Source organism: Cervus canadensis, chromosome 20 (genome assembly GCF_019320065.1).
Source record: "Cervus canadensis isolate Bull #8, Minnesota chromosome 20, ASM1932006v1, whole genome shotgun sequence".
Lineage (NCBI taxonomy): Eukaryota > Metazoa > Chordata > Mammalia > Artiodactyla > Cervidae > Cervus > Cervus canadensis.
Window position 1 is genome coordinate 45,765,233 of NC_057405.1, and position 14,497 is coordinate 45,779,729.

Consider the following 14,497-nt stretch of genomic DNA (forward strand, 5'->3'; position numbering starts at 1 on the left):
TAGGAGGTGTGTGGTTCTATGGCAAGCCTCTCATGATCAATTAATTCTAGAAAACAAATGTTGAGCTTTGAGTAAATATTTAGTCTGGAAAAAATAATGTCATACACGTATTGATACATAATGACACATGTGCACAGGGAGAGGGGTATTTTTTTGATGATACTGTTCCATTGCCCTGTTCTCGATTTCCAAAGCAGATTATACCAATATGTGCTCTTGCTTGGTGTGACTACTAGATCAATTATTACTTTATTTATATACTTTGTGGGAAGATTTGGGTTTCTTTATAGTAATTCTTTGCAGAGATTTACCCAAATTAAATATCTATCTCCAGCTCTGAAAGGACATGGAAATTTTCTTACCAGATCTCCACAGCAGTGTTTTAAAATTTTTCTTTTCTGTGCTTTCAAATTTTAGTGTTTTAAATTCTTTTTCTCTAAACTGGCTAAAAATTAGTGCTTGAGTAATGAGCAAAAATCTCTCCTACATAACAACAGTGGTTTTAACCTGAATCTTAGGAGATCCAGACATGATCTTCTAAAGACTCCACGGCAAACTTTATGCATTAACATGCGTCAATTTCTTGAGAACTGGTTCTATAGTTTTTATCATATCCTCAGTGTTTCATGGCTCCCCAAACAGTTAAGAATTACTATCATAAGGAGGCCTAGTAAAATATTATAGCTAAAATGGATATTAGAAGTCGTCTTATGCAACCTCCTCATTTTATAGAATGAGTGAACTGAGTTTTGAGGACGTTAAGTGCTTTTCAGGTCTCCCAACAAATTAGAGTCTAGGCTGGAACCAAAACCACTGGATTACCATGCCCTCATCACATTGTGTGCTGTAAACAGATAAGTTTTCAAAATAAATTCATAAATTATTTTATTTAAGAAAAAAATGAGAAGCAGACCATTGTCATCATTATTTTCTAATACAATGAGTCCCTCTACAGGCTAGAATTTGGATTTCAGTTGCTAAGAGATGTAATAGCTGAGATCTAAACTTCCAATTTTTCTGGGATATCTGAGACAATAGAGCAGGACAAGAATCTCAAAAAACAAGACTTTCTCAAGAGACAGAAACTGTTTCCCAATTCTTAAAATGAGACCCATGTATGTAAATACAGAAGCATTCAGTTATAGAGATTCCCATCCTAACCACACAGGTTCAGTAAAAAGGAATATTTTTAAAGGAGAGAAATTTAACCAATCCCATCACAACACTTTGGGAGTTTGGGGTGTAAATATACTTAAGAGCAAATGGAGAATTAAGAGAACTGTTTATGAAATAGAATAAATGCAATCACCAATTATATTAACAAGATACTTGTCATTTCCACTCAGTTTTGCTTCTCAGTACAGGCCATACCATTCTTTTTAATGTATCCCTCTTTGAAGGGAATGGAGCTTCAATTGGAGCTTCTTTTAAGGTCACATTAAATCTTCTGATAGCCAGGGTTCTAATATTTAAAACGTATAGAATTACAGTTCAAGGTAAAACAAACAGTAGGTAAAATCTACATTAAACATATAGTAGTTCCAAATGCAGTCCTTAAGAGATTTCATTTACAAAACAGATTTCTTAATATTCTGTATGAAAACTTGAACAGTTAAGTTTGTTTCCATACTGCCTGCCTCACATGACTTTAGTTGTAAGGTAGTATAGCCAAAATGTGGTATTTACCTTTCCAAAGGTGGCTGCGCAGGCTGGCTCCAGCTGCTCTTTCCTGCAGAAATCTAGATAGTGTGCATAAAGGATGCACCGTGGTAAGCAAACTCCTTCACATACAATGTAATTCTCTTCAAGCCTAAGAAAAAGGGCAAAGAATTAGTTCAAACCTTTTATTTATTTCTTCTTTCCTTCCCCCCTCACATTGTTTTAGTGTTCCTTTTGAACACAGACTCTATATAAATGAGTTCATGACCGGACATAAGTAGACTTCTTTTATTCTGGATAATATTAAAAACACGATCACAAGGATTAAAGTTAGAAGAGCAAGAACCTCAATAAACACCTATTAGTGCAGTTAGAACACCATGGCTAGGACAAAATCACTTCTGCCTGGTCCACGTGCCTGAATATGCCTTACTTCTGAGTAAATCTTCACTGTTCATCATGCTTTGCTGTGTGATAACCAAATATGAATAGTGAAATTGAAGGTGATGGTTTTTTAAAATAACATTCTCGAGAGGCTTCAGGTTGGTGAATGCCTACAATCTCTTACTTTCACTCACAACGTAGTTCTGAACATTGAATAATTAGGGAAGTATGGTGACACATTTATTTGCAAAATACATAAGCATAAATTAACTTTAAGTTGGAAGTAGTACTGATTTATTTCTATCTCTACCCTTTTTTGCTGTAATCAGTACTTATAATTACCTAAAAGGTCCTGTACTCATGAGACATAATGTTATTCTCTGTAGATGCCTCCAAATATGACACTAAATTCGGTTCTATATTATAAACATAATCATATAATCTTTGAAAATTTAGAAATAATTCCATTTAATTTGGATACCAGCAATTGCAATTACACACAATTTATATAAATGTAATAACATATATTTAAGTGTTACAAATACCTGAACAGCAATCAAGAAATCAGAACTTGTGGATTCTACTTTCAATTCTTCTACCCTACCATGATAATGGCTAAATTTTACTTACATTCTTTTTATGTACAGTAAAATCATAATTACTACTATACAAGAGCAACACAATATAGAATATACATTCAGGTTAAAATTGAGTGAAACTTTTCAAGATCTCTGATTTAACATGTTCCCAAGGTGTGTGAGATAAAAGCCACAGGATGTGTTTCCTGGGATTTGGTTCTTTTTTTCCTTTGTCATAGAAAGATGGAAATCCCAGTAAAATTTGCATACATAAAACCAAACACCTAGTTGACAGTGATAATTGAAGCTACTCAGGCAGATTTTTTCACTTTGATTTTTAATTCTAATTTTTAACATCCCCACTATAATCTGTAATTGTAAGGGAAAATTATCAAAAGGTAAATAACTCACATAGGTTTTTTTAAAACTATGCATCTCTTTGGGAGGGGGTAAGAGTGTGGAAAGTTCAAACAAAAATGAGGATATTTTACAGTCTCAAAAAATATGAAAATTACTGAGAAATACTCAACTATTTAAACTATATTTAAATGACACATATAATGTCCACTTTTTCACCTGGCTATATTGATATTGTTGGCATTGTTTTTGTCTTCAAAATACTGACTAATCCTAGACATAAATACAATCTTTATTTTGGATATGACTTTTTTCTTTAATTGTAATGTATTTATATTTATAAAATAAAAACCCAAGTTTGTTTCCATTCACTCAAATTGAATGGAAGTGATCATTCAAAAAGCCTTCATAATATATCTGAAGTCAAAACCTTTTTGCTCCAATTATCCTAAAGAAAATAGCTGCTTCCTAAATATTTAAGATTATTAGCTCAATTATTTACTGCTCTAGTATATTCTTAACTAATAAATGAGATATCAACTTCAATAGATAAGCCATAAATTTAGAAGGATATTAAGGCTATATTTCAAATGTTTGGAAGAATTAAGGACACAATCACAAACATTTAGTATATGCAAATTGTAATTTATTGTTTAAATGAAATAAAATGTGCTAGTTTTTATAAAGATAATGTTTTTTCTATTGTATTTTTCTAAGATTTAGGTCACATTTACATATAAACAGATTGTGTTAACTTATCAACAAATAGACATTTTTACTTATTTGCATCCTATTTGGAATTTGGGAGGAAAGTTCTTTACCCTACATAGGGAAGTTTAATATTATGTTTTTACTTTAGGTTCCTCTTCCTTTTGAAACAATATTATAAAAGTTTCTGTAGGACCTTTATTTAGAGAGCCTACTGATAAACTCTTGATTTTAAAAGATTTTCCACAAAATCTAATTAGTGATATTTCACTGTAATAAATCATATATAAAAGCTACTATAAAAATAGTTGAATATTTAAGTTAATAGCACCATTTTAACTGATTGATCTGTCTTCTAGTTCAAACATATTTCATCTTATGGCTGAATTGATACACAATTGATACACAATTTTGAATTTGCACTCTATGGTAAAAGGTAATGTTAAGATCCTTCCTCTTTTTAAGTTATTTTTAAGAATCATGTTTTATAAACATAAAATTACCAAATAACAAATATATAAGGCTGAGTTGACTGCATGTTAAACAAGTAAGTCATAAAAAATTCATTATTGCTTACTTTCAAAGAAATTACAATAATGAAACTACAACAAAGAAATTACAAAATTACAAAGAAATTAGCCAATAATGAATAAAGTGATGGTTTTTATTTACATTGCAGATCATTTTTTACCCGTACCAGAATATGTCTCTATACCAAACATCCAGTGAAAACAATTTTTGGATGAATTTCTAATTGATCTTTTAAACTCCTCCAAGAAAGTTTGAGAGAGAACCAAATGGAGAAAAGCAAAGAATCTGAATATACTGACTTTAAAAATTCAACAGGTGTTACAGGCACCCTTGAGCGAGCCTTACCACTGCAGAGTGAGCTGGGTCTGCTTCTTTTTATCCTTCATAATCTGTGTGATGGTTTTCTTCTGTGAGAGATGTGGATCGGCTGCTTTGGTTTTGCTGTCTGGATTATCCGCATCCTCTTCTTCGGAGGAAAAGTTACCATTGCTTAAATGCATTTCTGATTGCCAGTTGAAAAGATGATAAAGAAAACCAGAATATAACATCAATTAATTAGCCCCTAAATGTATCTTGGCGTCAAACGGGGTGGTCTATGGGGGTGTTCGGAGGAGAGTTACACAAAATCCCTTAGACTTAATTTCTATTTGACCAGCATTTTCCTAGGGGAAACACATGTACGTTTGCGATGTGTTTATCTTTACTATTGGAGGCCCTTTTAGAACCATATCCGAGTCCCAGTCACGTCCCGGGAGGGCAGAGCACTCACCGGCTTTAACTCCCCCGGGCAGCTCCGGGTCGTCCGCTTTCTCCCCGCTGCCCAGCGCGCGCCCCGGCTGCGCTCCGGCCGCCAGGTACACCCTTTCTTCGGGGTAAACGAGCAAACCCTTGCCCAGGAGCTGCACACAGCACTCCTCCTGGACTTCGGGGGAAACCGGGGGAGAAGCCTGCGCCTGCAGGAAGGCGTCTTCCAGCTCCGGGACCTTGGCCATCCTCCTGGCCGCCGAGGCTTGGGCACCCGCCGCTCGACCGGCGCCCCGCGGAGCCGGGAGGCCGGGGCGGGGCGGGGCGGGGCGGGGCTGGGGAGCCGGGGCCGCTGGGGCGGAGGCGGAGGCCGCGGCTCGGGATCCCCCGGGCATCGCGGAGAAGAAAGGCCAGGCCCAGGTACAGCTCAGACCGCCCAGGGAACCGGGTGGGCCGAGGCGGGACTGCCCGTCTCCACCTGTCTGCCATCCTGACAGATGCTCTGCTCAGAACTCACTTCCTCACCTGCGCGAGTCAAGCCTGAGCAGGGAAGTCCCTTTCCCCACATCTCCTTCCCTCTGCTTCCTCTTCTCCCATCTTGAGCTGGGACCGAGGACACTTTTCCACACCCAAAGCTCTCCAAAGAACCAAGAAAGCGACACTGTCAGCTCGGGGTGGGGTTGGGTGGGCGAGGGAGGGGAGAAGCAACTCTCTCCACCTTAACGCTCAGGTGACATCAAGGATGCTTCCGGGGACAGCCCCGAATCTGCACGCCCGGGCCAGAAGAGGGGGACCCCAGAGCACCGCTCAGTCTTTGCATAACATGGTCTGGGTAGATTTATTCCCAGAGTAATCCTGGGCGGTGGGGGGTGGGGGGTGGTGAGGGGTCTTCCCAGTGACCCGGACAGACGCCATCTCGTCCCACAAGTGGGAAGGCCGCCTTGCTCCACAGCGCAGAATGCCTGCCTCTCTGCCCTCTGGGACTCTGGCTTTGAGCTTAGAGGAAAGGATGCATCCACTCTCTACATATTTTGTAATGTAAACGCGTCCCTGACGACTCCTCACCCCTCATACCTGGTAGTAGTGCAGTGGACGTTTGCGGAAATGAAAAAATGAAGTTGCCACATTTCATTTCCAATCTAAAATGCCGAGATAGTCGTGTATGGGAGAAAATATCTTGTTCTCTCTTTAAGAAGATATCAGTAAACTTGGGCTCTGTGTTGCCCCATTGACACAGAATCGTTCCTTCCTTCCATCTTCTATTCTTTTGACAGATATTGCCCTGTGCTTACTCTCTCTCTGTTTGGCGCTCTCCAGAGAGAGCAGATATCTTGCTTTCATTCACACTTCTTCACCACAACCTGCAGCCTGCCATCCTCATTTGGAGCATTAGTAAGATAGATCACTCCTGAAATTTAACAATATTAAACTATATTATATCCAAATATAACATGGAAAAAGCAAAATGGGACCCAAGGTGGTGGATGGCTGAAGGGTGGATTATAGGTGGGAGTAAAACAATCTAAGAGCATTACTTTGCCAAAGTGGCTAAGATTATGAGTGTATTTGACCCTTACCCATTTTTCAGCATAACTTATGGGAAAGTCACCACTTCTGTCAGAGATTTTCCCCTGGTACCTCCAGAGCCTGGATCTAGGTTGGGGCCATCCATCTATCCAGGCACCCAAAGCTCTAAGTCTATACCAACACCACTCCCTACAACCTTGAGTATCAGTCTCCTCTACCCAGTACCCCATCTCTGCAAAGCCTCAGAGTTTTCTCAGTCCATGGGGCTCAGCCCTACAGTGCTAAAGTTTAGAATGTCCCTTCTTTACAGAGACACCCTCAGACTCACTCTATAAAGGAAGTCCTAGTGGTTAACTGTACACAGAAAGACTCTGTCCACTTGTATCGCATAATCATAAGAAAAACATTCAAGAAAATTACTAGGATTTAAAAATAGCTTTTTAAAAATATCACTTGATGGCCAGGTTGTATGTGTGCGTGTATGTCATACAGACACTAAGTGAATATCTGGCAATTATCCAGTTGAATTGATCAGCGAAAACACAAACCATTTAAGGCCCCAAGTGAACTTTTTGCTTTATTTTTAAGTAAACTCTTTCCCCCTAACAAAATAATATGTAAGTTCTTTGTACTACTGGTCAGAAATAAAAATCTGAAAGACTTATTATTAGAAAAGAAATTGAATCAGTAATAAAAACATTTCCAACAATAAAAGCCTAGGACAAGAGGACTTGAATGCTGAATTATACCAAATGTTTAAAAAAGAGTTCATACCAATCCCTCTCAGATGCAGTAGGAGTGGTGCTCTGAGAAGGGAATAAAAAGCTTTTATCATCCTAAATTGCCATTTGTGATGATCATAATTTGAGCTCCTAAGAACAATGATTTAGAGACAAAAGAGTGGTAAGCAATTAAAAAAAAAGAAATCTAGGCAAGGAAATAGGTAAATATAGAAAATGATCTTTTAAAATAATGCTTCTAAACATTTTTTTTAATATTCCCATTAAGAAATTTGCATAAGCCATAGATTCTCTTCCCAGAAGAAAAAAGCACATGCACACACTCACATACACACACATACAAAATTCTGTATGCATTACAGATCTCAAAGAATATCTGAAAAAGTTTACTGTTTGAATAAAACAGCCCAACGATATAAGAGAAAGGAGATTCTTGGAAGTTCCCAAATGAGAGTATCTTCATGACTGGAGGTACCACATTAAAGGGGAAAGGAGTTTGGAGTCAGATACACTGGCACTCGTTCTCCTAGTGACTCTGGGCACTTAACCTTTCTGTTTCTTTCTGTCTAAACTAGAAAAAATATAACTATCTGTAGCAGACTCATGGGTGCTTTCTCAGATCCTCTTGGGTCCCCCTTATATTTTTGAAACACCCTTTCTCCAGCTTCAACTTCCTTTTGTTTCCAGTAATCAGCTCTACCACTCACCACCTGAAAGCACCTGACTCTTCTTTGGAGGAGCTGCCCTTGGCTACCAGACCACCTATGCCCACAGGCAGAGTGAGCCCCAGCACCTCAGTGTTTATACATCCCCCGGATAGCCCTTAGCCAACGACTGACGATTAAGGAAAATAAAAGCCTAGCTCATTGACCTCCTGGTGGATAAATATGAGTTGCAGTTTACAGTCCAGAGTTCCTCTGTGGGATCAGGCTGAAGCATCATCTGCTGGAGTATTTCTGGAAGCCTGTTTTTTTCTTTTTGTCCTTTTTTAATTTTATTAGCTTTTTAAATTAGAGGATAATCAGTTTACAATATTATGATGATGGTTTTTGCCAAACTTCAACATGAATCCTCATTAGGTATCCATATGTCCCCTCCCTCTTGAAACCCCTCCCACCTTCCTCCCCATCCCACCCCTCTAAGTTGTCATAGAGCACTGGCTTTGGGTTCCCTGCGTCATCCATCGAACTCCCACTGTCTTCTCTTTTGCATATGGTAATGTATATGTTTCAATATTATTCTCTCATATCATCTCACCCTCTCCTTCCCCCACTGTGTCCAAAATGTCCATGTCTTCTTTCCTGCCCTACAAGTAGGATCGCCAGTACTATCTGGATTCCATATACATGTGCTAATACATGATATTTGTCTTTTTCTGACTTAACTTCACTTTGTATAATAGGCTCTATGTTCCTCCACCTCATTAGAACTGACTCAAATGCATTCCTTTTTATAGTTGAGTAACATTCCATTGTGTATATGTACCACAACTTCCTTATCCATTCATCTGTTGATGGACATCTCGGTTGTGGAAACACGTTCTTATTTGGCTTCTTCCGCTTCTCTGTCCTCCTGCCCCATCCCTTGTTTCTCCTCAAAATGGTTTCTTAAAAATCACATTTGTAGATAACTACTTGACTCGTGTTCTGCTGACATAAGATACCACACTATAGCACAGATGTAAGAATTAAATATCGTGAAAAAGAACCTAAGTGTGTTCTTTTTTATGACAGTAACTAGAACAGTAAGCACTCAATAAAAGGTATCTAATATTTTTATTCTGAAACTTTAGGTCTTTTTTAGCATTCATAGGAAAAAAGAAAAAGAAATTTTCTCTTTCATTGCTGAATGATTCTGAGAAACATTTTGCTCCTTGCCCAGACTCTTTCTGGGCTTTGAATTTGATGCTCTTCTTCACACTTTTAATATATACAAAAATTAACTCAAAATGGATCAGAGACCTAAATATAAGAGCTAAAACTGTACAATTCTTAAAAAGGAAATCTTAGTGTAAATCTTCATGACCTTAGATTAAGCAGATATTTCTTAAATATAATACCAAAAACACAGCAACAAACAAAAAAAGATGGATTGAACTGTGCTAAAATGTGTACATCAAGGAACACACTATCAAGAAAGTGAAAACACATAGAATGACAGAACATTTAAAAATCACTACTTGATAAAGATCTAGTACCCAAAATATCTAAATAATTGTTATAATTCAACAATGAAAAGATAGTAGCCCAATTTACAGACGGACCAAAGATTTGAATAGATATTTCTCCAAAGAAGGTAAACAAATGTCCAATAAGCACATGAAAGAATGTTCAATATCATTATTCTTAGGGAAATGCAAATCAAAACCACAAGGAGATAGCACTTTACTCCTATTAGGATGGTTATAATTTTTTAAAGGAAAAGGAAAATAAGATATAGAGAAACTGGAAGTCTCATACATTGCTGGTGAGCATGTAAAATGTAGCCACTGTAGGAAACAGTTTGGCAGTTCCTCTAATATTTAAACATGAAGCTACTCTTTGTGGTGGTTGTTCAGTTGCTAAGTCACACCCAACTCTTTGTGACCCCGTGGACTGCAGCACACCCGGTTTTCCTGTCTTTACCACCCAGAGTTTGCTCAAACTCATGTCATGTCATATCATTGAGCTACTGTATGACCCAGTAATTCCATTCTTATATAGTTACCCAAAAGAACAGAAAACAGAAAACACCCAAACATAAATACAAATGTTTGTAACATAATTATGCATAATAGTCAAAGCAGATACCACCCAGTGTCTATCACTATTGAGTAGATTAATAAAATGTGATATATTCATTAAAAGGAATCATACTTAGCAATAAAAATAAAGAAGAACTGATATATGCTACAATATGGGTGAAAATTGAAAATCTAATGGTGAATGAATGAAGTCAAATATAAAGGCCACATATTGTATGAGTCCATCTATATGGACTCAGAATAAACAATTCCATAAAGACAGAAAGTAGATTAGTGATTGTGAGTGACTGGAGGTGGGGTATTGGGAAGTAACTGCTTAATATATATGGGGTTTCTTTTGGGGGTAATGAAAACATTCTGGAATTAGTAGAGTTGGTTGCACACCATTGTGAATATGCTAAAAAACAAAACAATACAAAACACTGAATCATATACTTCAAAATGGTTAAAATGGTGGATTTTATCTCAATAAAGAAAAAAATTTAAATAGACAAATTCAGTGTTATAAGGATACCTTACCGGATAACAATGACTATTTAAACCAAAACTTTGCTATGAATAAAATTAGAAAGTTTGGGAAAACTTCCCAGGCTTATTTTTAAAATATGAGCTATTAGATTTGCTACCGTCCTATAGATTTCAATCAATTATGTCTACGTCTTTCTTCAAGTCTAATTCCTTCATCCTTCAGTCTTGATTATGCCAAGTTAATTTTTTTCTTCTTTCCTTCCTACCTTCCTTTTTCCCTTCCTTCCCTCCTTCCTCCCTCCTTCCATCCCTCCCTCTCTCTCTTTCTTGTCTTTATTGCATGTAGGATGAGAAAGAAGTACTAGAAAACAAAGAACATAGAGGAGAGAAAGAAAGAAAAAGAAGGGTCAAGAAATGGTTGAGAGGATTGAGGGAGTCAGTAAAAAAGACAAATATATAATATGTCCCATTGAGGGCATATACTCTGAGAAAACCATAATAGAACGACACATGTACCTCAATGATCATAGCAGCATTGCTTACAATAGCCAGGACATGGAAGCAACCTAAATGTCCATCAACAGATGAGTGGATAAAGAAGATGTGGTACATACAGACAGTGGAATGTTAGCCATAAAAAAGAATGAATTTGAGTCAGCTCTAGTGAAGTGGATGGACCTAGCTCCTGTTAAACAGTGAAGTATGTCAGAAAGAGGAAAACAATTACAGTATAGTAACACATATGTACAGAATTTAGAGAAGTGATATTGATGAATCTATTTGCAGGGAGAGGATGGAGACATAGATGTGGAGAATGGACTTGTGGACACAGTAGGGGAGGGAGAGAGTGGGATGAATGAAGGAAGTAGCATCAACATATATACACTATCAGACATAAGATGGATAGCTGGTGAGAAGTTGCACAGAAAGTCCAGTCTGGTGCTCTGTGATGATGGGATCCCCAGCGGGATGGGCTGGGGGCAGGGGAGGGAGGCTACAGAGGAAGGGAGTGCATGCATAATTATGGCTGATTTGCATTGTTACATGGCAGAAACCAACACAACAGTGTAAAATTTTTTTTTCAATATTTAAATAAAAAATAGAAAAAAAAAAAGAAAAACGATATATCCAGTTGGTTAGAACACTGTAGATCACTCCTCTTTACATGTAGGCAAAACCACTGTTTTTTCACAATTGCAAATCAATATAAGATGCCATTTAATTTGGGAAAAATCCAAGTAAGGGGATTCAAGAAAGCTATAATGAGATTATATCTGGTCAGTGATCAGGACTGGGAAAGGGAATGTGCCCTTGGAAATAGAGTAAGTAGCAGATACTAATGTTATCAAATTGCCAACATCCATTGGATTAGAGAGAAAGCAAGAGAATTCCAGAAAAAAACATCTACTTCTGCTTCATTGACTATGCTAAAGCTTTTGACTGTGTGGAACACAACAAACTGGAAATTCTTAAAGAGATGGGAATACCAGACCACTTTACTTGCCTGCTGTGAAACCTGTATGCAGGTCAAGAAGCAACAGTTAGAACCAGACCTGGAACAACACACTGGTTCCAAATTGGGAAAGGAGTACATCAAGGCTATATATTGTCACCCTGCTTATTTAACTTATATGCAGAGCACATCATGCGAAATGCTGGGCTGGATGAAGCACAAGCTAGAATCAAGATTGCAGGGAGAAATATCAATAACCTCAGATATGCAGATGACACCACCTTTATGGCAGAAAGCGAAGAGGAACTAAAGAGCCTCTTGATGAAAGTGAAAGAGGAGAGTGAAAAAACTGGCTTGAAACTCAATATTCAAAAAACCAAGATCATAGCATCCAGTCCATCACTTCAAGGCAAATAGGTGGGGAAACAATGGAAACCATGAGAGACTTTCTTTTCTTTTCTTTTTTTTTGATTTTTTGATTTTTTAATTTTTTTTTTTTTTCATTTATTTTCATCAGTTGGAGGCTAATTACTCCACAATATTGTAGTGGGTTCTGTCATACATTGACATGAATCAGCCATGGAATTACATGTATTCCCCATCCTGATCCCCACTCCCACCTCCCTCTCTACCCGCTCCCTCTGGGTCTTCCCAGTGCACCAGGCCTGAGCACTTGTCTCATGCATCCAACCTGGGCTGGTGATGTGTTTCACTATAGATAATATACATGTTTCAATGCTGTCTCTCAAAACATCCCACCCTCGTCTTCTCCCACAGAGTCCAAAAGTCTGTTATGTACATCTGTGTCTCTTTTTCTGTTTTGCATATAGGGTTATCATTACCATCTTTCTAAATCCCATATATGTGTATTAGTATGCTGTAATGGTCTTTATCTTTCTGGCTTACTTCACTCTGTATAATGGGCTCCAGTTTCATCCATCTCATTAGAACTGATTCAAATGAATTCTTTTTAATGGCTGAGTAATATTCCATGGTGTATATGTACCACAGATTCCTTATCCATTCGTCTGCTGATGGGCATCTAGGTTGCTTCCATGTCCTGGCTATCATAAACAGTGCTGCGATGAACATTGGGGTGCACGTGTCTCTTTCAGATCTGGTTTCCTCAGTGTGTATGCCCAGAAGTGGGATTGCTGGGTCATATGGCAGTTCTATTTCCAGTTTTTTAAGAAATCTCCACACTGTTCTCCATAGCGGCTGTACTAGTTTTCATTCCCACCAACAGTGTAAGAGGGTTCCCTTTTCTCCACACCCTCTCCAGCATTTATTGCTTGTAGACTTTTGGATAGCAGCCATCCTGACTGGCGTGTAATGGTACCTCATTGTGGTTTTGATTTGCATTTCTCTGATAATGAGTGATGTTGAGCATCTTTTCATGTGTTTGTTAGCCATCTGTATGTCTTCTTTGGAGAAATGTCTGTTTAGTTCTTTGGCCCATTTTTTGATTGGGTCATTTATTTTTCTGGAATTGAGCTGCAGGAGTTGCTTGTATATTTTTGAGATTAATCCTTTGTCTGTTGCTTCGTTTGCTATTATTTTCTCCCAATCTGAGGGCTGTCTTTTCACCTTACTTATAGTTTCCTTTGTTGTGCAAAAGCTTTTAAGTTTCATTAGGTCCCATTTGTTTAGTTTTGCTTTTATTTCCAATATTCTGGGAGGTGGGTCATAGAGGATCCTGCTGTGATTTATGTCGGAGAGTGTTTTGCCTATGTTCTCCTCTAGGAGTTTTATAGTTTCTGGTCTTACATTTAGATCTTTAATCCATTTTGAGTTTATTTTTGTGTATGGTGTTAGAAAGTGTTCTAGTTTTGTTCTTTTACAAGTGGTTGACCAGTTTTCCCAGCACCACTTGTTAAAGAGGTTGTCTTTTTTCCATTGTATATCCTTGCCTCCTTTGTCAAAGATAAGGTGTCCATAGGTTCGTGGATTTATCTCTGGGCTTTCTATTCTGTTCCATTGATCTATATTTCTGTCTTTGTGCCAGTACCATACTGTCTTGATGACTGTGGCTTTGTAGTAGAGTCTGAAGTCAGGCAGGTTGATTCCTCCAGTTCCATTCTTCTTTCTCAAGATTACTTTGGCTATTCGAGGTTTTTTGTATTTCCATACAAATTGTGAAATTATTTGTTCTAGTTCTGTGAAAAATACCGTTGGTAGCTTGATAGGCATTGCATTGAATCTATAGATTGCTTTGGGTAGTATAGCCATTTTGACAATATTGATTCTTCCAATCCATGAACACGGTATGTTTCTCCATCTGTTTGTGTCCTCATTGATTTCTTTCATCAGTGTTTTATAGTTTTCTATGTATAGGTCTTTTGTTTCTTAGGTAGATATACTCCTAAGTATTTTATTCTTTTTGTTGCAATGGTGAATCGTATTGTTTCCTTAATTTCTCTTTCTGTTTTCTCATTGTTAGTGTATAGGAATGCAAGGGATTTCTGTGTGGTTAATTTTTTATATCCTGCCAACTTTACTATATTCATTGATAGCTCTAGTAATTTTTTGGTAGAGTCTTTGGGTTCTATGTAGAGGATCATGTCATCTGCAGACAGCGAGTTTCACTTCTTCTTTTCCTTATCTG

General features: G+C 37.7%; 1 protein-coding gene across 1 annotated transcript in view; it reads right to left on the bottom strand.

The window, feature by feature from the left end:
- Positions 1-5,209, bottom strand: part of RFX6 (regulatory factor X6) — a 52,208-nt gene extending 46,999 nt beyond the window's left edge. Inside the window, exons 1-3 of the mRNA XM_043439506.1 lie at positions 4,987-5,209; positions 4,563-4,719; positions 1,687-1,810 (exon numbers count right to left, since the gene is read on the bottom strand). Of these exons, the coding sequence (XP_043295441.1) occupies positions 1,687-1,810; positions 4,563-4,719; positions 4,987-5,209 (504 nt within the window). The remainder of the gene's footprint in view (positions 1-1,686; positions 1,811-4,562; positions 4,720-4,986) is intronic.
- Between the last annotated feature and the right edge of the window lie 9,288 nt (positions 5,210-14,497).